Genomic DNA, 3,446 nt, shown 5'->3' on the forward strand with positions numbered 1-3,446 from the left:
TAGGTTATGATATACTCTACTACTACTTACAAAGTGACTTTTGATAAATTTTAAGATTAGTAACAATGGGTGGTGAAAAGATGAGACTTTATGCCTCTTGGTATCCTTTGTTTACATTATTTTATGTTCCCTTTTCCACTCTAAACTTTGTTTAAGACTGAGAAAATTGATCTGCAGACCAGGCGGGAGGGATCCGGATCTCTGCGATCCTCCCAGACCGGAGCGCTGTGCCTGGAGAGAGGATGGTCGTCCGCGTGTTCATTGCCTCCTCCTCGGGCTTCGTGGCGATAAAGAAGAAGCAGCAGGATGTGGTTAGATTTCTGGAAGCCAGCAAGATAGGGTCTGAGGAGGTGGACATCATGATGTCAGAAGAGCAGAGGCAGTGGATGTACAAGAACATCCCCCCGGAGAAGAAGCCCGCTCAGGGCAACCCTCTGCCACCTCAGATACTTAACGGTGACCGATACTGTGCAGATTAGGACAGTTTCTTTGAATCCAAGGAAAGCAACACAGTCTTTTCATTCTTAGGCCTGAAATCACAGTTGGCATCAAAGGAAGAACCTTAGCAAAGACAAGTGGAAGAGGACGGAGATGCATTTTGGAGCGCCTCTGGTACTCAGCACACACCTTCTTACCTAATGCATCCCTGTGACAGAGGCCACATGCATTATCGGTAACTTTGCTTGCCATGGAAAAGGTGTTTGGGGAAGACATGGGTCTAATGGGATTGCATGAGTGCTTTAAATCAAATCAGGACCATGGTGGGGTTTTTTCTTGTTTTCAGAATTGCCTGCAGTTGCCTCACTCACCCGGAGGAGGCACTGTCACCTGTTACAGGTGTGCTTCCTGAATAACAGTGATAAGCGGGTGGCACCATCAGAGAGAAAGTACTGGATCTGTCCTGGGTTGTAGTTGATGCCAGGATTGCTCAGACGGGCTTCTCTTCAGGCTGCCAAGGTGGTATCCTTGAAATTAGTCTGCCAGGCTATTAGAATATTTTGATCAGAAAGAAAAAAAGCGATGTTGGTTGACAAAGGGCTAAAGATCCTTGCTGCAGATTCACAAACACCACTATTCTAGTGCTTGTCGTAACTGAAGAAAAAGTTAGATGTTCTAGCCTCCTTTTGGTAATGGAAATACTTACCCCCATAAATCCTCCAAGCCTCTACAGATGTTTCCAGAAATCACTGTTGCAACAGTGTGTGATCAGAACCGAGGGACAGGGATGAAAAGAATTGCTGTTTTAAAATATACATGCTTCTTTATCACTTACAAAGGAAAAGTTTCACCTAATGTGTAAGATTGCTTAAAAGATATATTTAAAGAGGTGCACTGACAGTTAATTTATAGGGACATAATCTGACTCGTACCTGAAAGCATTTCAGCTTTAGCAACTTTAGCAACTTATTTATGCGTAAGTGCACATATATTTTTAAACGCAGCTCCCCTAACTAATAGCTGCTTATATATTTTGTGAAGGGATCATATTTTTCGAGAAAGGAAGATCTCGGTTAGAAATATTTTGTGAACCTTTGATGAGGCAAATTAAAAGATACTAATATTGCTGCACAATTTAATTTTTTCTCCTGTGTTACTTTTCATTAGTCCTCTGACTCTGCCAGCTCATATCTCTGGCCAATGCACAGTCCCGGATTTTCAGAGTAACGTAGATACGTGTTTTCATTCAGTATATGAACACCAGTGATTTTTTCAGAACAGAGTACATACAAGAAAGGGGCTGTCAGAGACTCACTCTGAATTGTACTTGGCATGTGAAATCTCTCCTTCCTTTGGAGTGGTTGCTGATAAACACTGAACCTGTCGACTTCATTACGGCAAAGGCTCCTTTTCTGCATCCTTGTCCCTGCTCACATTTTTAGAGTTTTTAGTTGCCAAACTTGGGAATAGTCTTGAATAGAATAAATTCAGAGGGCTGCCTAAGATATTCTGCTATTCTCAGTGTCCTGATGGTGAACCTGCCCTTTCGATTCTGAGCAGGAAGTTTGTAAGAAATGGAAAGAACAGAAAAATTTAGGCCCTGTCACCTGTGTTCTCTCTCCCTCCAACTTGCTAAATGTGGACTATTCTAAAGAACTGGTTGAATGCTAAAGCTGACATCCCAGCCTGAGATTTGCATCCCAGGACTACAACCAGAAGAAAAGCATGCCACTGATTCCTAGGTGACTGGAACAGATACATAATCCAGAATTTTCTCTCCAAGGAAAGCTGCTGTAAAATCATGGCTATGACTGCTTAGTTGGCATTAAATACGATCCAGGTCAAATTCCACTTGATAAATCCCAGGGACTATCCAGGAAATTTTTTTTGAACTGGATATTGTGTTAAAGTCTAAGAATACTTAGAATTTCTTTTTTAAGATACAGCAATTTTAAAAAGTTAATGTTGCAATGGTCTAACTTACATTTTGTCTACTCTTGCCAGTGAGTACCAAGAAGCAACTTGGTAAGATTGAGTCTTGGGGCTGTAGGATCAATACAATACTTGCTAGACCAAGAAAGCTACTCAGAATTGTTTATCTCAAAACTTCTGAATTACTCTGCTTGTAGTAGGCCCAGTATGGTTGTCCTAAACAGACTAGATGAATAGGAGTGCTAAATTATTTACCACAGTTACAGATCATCTACCCCACCCCATATTTTCTTTTTTTTCTTTTTTTTGAGGGGGGGGCAGCAAAGAAATAGGAGAGACCAGCTTCAACTGGTATTGTACTTGTTATGAGCGAGCTAGAAGCACATTTTGTGGCATTTCCCTCAGTACCCAGGCTCTGCAGAGTCCTAAGGTATTGCCCTCTGGGACCACACCATGTTTAGAGAATACTGTGTCCTTACTTGTGTTTTACCAGCTGAATTCCAAACATGTAATGGTTTTCTTCATCCCTTCTTTAACTAGCTGCCTTTAGATCTGGATAATCACAGTCTTAAAAATCTAGGAAAGAAGTGGATGGGAATTGCAGACATAAATGTAATATCAAGAGCATTTTAAGACAGAATTTTTATTTCCTATAGTAGGCTTGTTGGGGCAAAGAAAATGTGCTGCTAAAAATCAAATTATGCCATTTTAAAATGAGATAAAAGAGTGCCATCTTGCTAGGTATATGCAGACCAGAAGAAAATTTAGTTGGGGAAGTACTTGTTTTTCCAGATTCTGGTATTCTATTAAAATCAAAGAGGAGAAAAGGAAGATTTTTTTTTTTCTCTCAGGCTCTAATATATATATATATATATTTTGCATGTCAAAATGTCTTTTATTTTTATTTTTTTTAACATCGTTATTGGAGTATAACTGTTTTACAATAGTGTGTTAGTTTCTCCTTTACAACAAAGTGAATCAGTTATACATATACATATGTTCCCATATCTCTTCCCTCTTGCGTCTCCCTCCTTCCCACCCTCCCTATCCCACCCCTCTAGGTGGTCACAAAGCAC

The 3,446-nt window shown here is 40.4% G+C and overlaps 1 protein-coding gene across 1 annotated transcript; it reads left to right on the top strand.

Annotated features, from left to right (window-relative positions):
* The first annotated feature begins 242 nt into the window (after window positions 1-242).
* LOC112066363 (SH3 domain-binding glutamic acid-rich-like protein 2) lies at window positions 243-566 on the top strand. Its single transcript, XM_024129336.1, is given in 1 exon segment — window positions 243-566. A coding segment is annotated over 1 exon segment (324 nt).
* Window positions 567-3,446: the final 2,880 nt, after the last annotated feature.

This window comes from Physeter macrocephalus, chromosome 6 (assembly GCF_002837175.3).
Source record: "Physeter macrocephalus isolate SW-GA chromosome 6, ASM283717v5, whole genome shotgun sequence".
NCBI classification, from domain to species: domain Eukaryota; kingdom Metazoa; phylum Chordata; class Mammalia; order Artiodactyla; family Physeteridae; genus Physeter; species Physeter macrocephalus.